The following is a 1,668-nucleotide window of genomic DNA, read 5'->3' as shown; positions in this document are numbered from 1 at the left end:
GGGTCTGTCCTGGGAGGGCAAGCAGCACCTGGAGGGGTGGTGGCCTGAAGAGGGCGAGGATAACGCATAGGTTGGTGGTGGGTAGGTGCCACACAGTGGGGCGACACTGCAGGCAGTGACAAGGGACCCGTTGAGGGATGTCCCAGTGCAGCCAGGCACTCAGCCCCCGTCCATCTCCTGCAGCCCCAGGCGTGGCTGGGTGCCTGCCTTCTCCCTTTGCTGAGGCACACTCCCAGCCTGGGGCACCCAGCAGCGGGGCCCTTCTCACCCCAACCCTCCTCTCCGGGCAGACGATGTCCCTCCGCCACCAGCACCCTTCGCGCACCGCATAGTTACCCTGCACGCCGGCAGCGTCAGCTCCCAGTTCAACCTCGACTCCAAGGACATCCTGGGAGGGTGAGGAGGGGCCCTGGGAGGGTGCGGGATGCCCCGCTTTCCCCGGCACTGTCCCAAGCTGCTGTCCGGCCTCAGGCACCAGTTCTGGGATGATGGGACTTCTCTATCCGTGATGAGTTGGTGCCTCAGGCAGGACGGGTGCTGTGGGCAGCACCCCGGAGCAATGTGGGGTGGGTGCCCAGCTGCCCGGGTGGCTGATGGCGTTGGCTTCTCTCCCTCGTTCCCTCCCCAGGGGCAAGTTCGGAGAAGTCCACACGTGTACCGAGAAGCAGACGGGGCTGAAGCTGGCGGCCAAAGTGATCCGGAAGCAGGGTGCCAAGGACAAGGTCTGCCCGGGGGTGGGGTGGGTAGCTCCTCCTGGCCACAGCCAGGGTGGCGGGTGGCAGCATCGTTCCCCGGTGCTGTGACAGAGCCTGTCCCCGTGCTGGTGGCTGATGCCTGGTGCTGCTATGGGGCTCCTTCTGCAGGAGATGGTGCTGCTGGAGATTGACGTGATGAACCAGTTGAACCACCGCAACCTCATCCAGCTCTACGACGCCATCGAGACGCCCCGGGAGATCATCCTCTTCATGGAGTTGTGAGTGTTGGGGTAGCACCATGAGGGGCCTAATGCCTGGGTGAGGGGCACCGTTGTGGGGGATGCTCTAGAGGTGGAGCAGATGTGCTGGCCCTTCAGCAGGGAGAAGAGGTTGGCCTCAGCGAATGTCCCTCACCTTGCCCATCCTCTCAGGCACCTCCTCATCCCATGCTGGGCTCGGAGGCAGTCGCGGGCTCTGCCTGGCTGGGACAGCATCTCTATGGTGGCTGTGTTGAGGGTGGACATGACCCAAGTCCCTCCCACACAGCTCCTTTTTCCCCTTCCCAGTTGCTCTGGGAGGCTGGCACTGTGCTGGGGCCGTTCTGCTCGGCAAGCCCCCGGAGAGCTGGGCTGTCCTGGGGTAACCCTCCCCTCTGCGCCTGCCTTGGGGTTGAACCCCGGTTGAACCCTGGCACACACGCATCCCACCGTAGCTCTGCTCAGCCTCTATGCCACACCTCCGTGGTGGCACTGGGCTAGGGTCCTTGGGCTGGCAGGGGGTTCTGCAGGAGGGTGACATGGAGCAGGGGACACTGCGTGAGCCCCGTGGTCTGTCCCCACGCAGCGTGGAGGGCGGTGAGCTCTTCGAGCGGATCATCGACGATGATTACCACCTGACGGAGGTGGACTGCATGGTGTTCGTCCGGCAGATCTGCGAGGGCATCCGCTTCATGCACCACATGCGCGTCCTCCAC

The 1,668-nt window shown here is 64.4% G+C and overlaps 1 protein-coding gene across 1 annotated transcript in view; it reads left to right on the top strand.

Moving 5' to 3' along the window:
• The window catches only part of LOC104497888 (myosin light chain kinase 2, skeletal/cardiac muscle-like), a gene marked incomplete at both ends in the record, with an annotated part of 3,672 nt that extends 2,004 nt beyond the window's left edge, over positions 1 to 1,668 (top strand). The window contains 4 exons of the mRNA XM_010141189.1: positions 291 to 396; positions 629 to 722; positions 864 to 973; positions 1,539 to 1,668. Coding sequence (XP_010139491.1) covers positions 291 to 396; positions 629 to 722; positions 864 to 973; positions 1,539 to 1,668 — 440 coding nt within the window. The remainder of the gene's footprint in view (positions 1 to 290; positions 397 to 628; positions 723 to 863; positions 974 to 1,538) is intronic.

This window comes from Buceros rhinoceros, unplaced genomic scaffold (genome assembly GCF_000710305.1).
Source record: "Buceros rhinoceros silvestris isolate BGI_N320 unplaced genomic scaffold, ASM71030v1 scaffold26498, whole genome shotgun sequence".
Classification (NCBI taxonomy): Eukaryota; Metazoa; Chordata; class Aves; order Bucerotiformes; family Bucerotidae; genus Buceros; species Buceros rhinoceros.
Note: the sequence above shows the minus strand (reverse complement) of the source record. Positions and strands in the feature narration are given on the sequence as shown.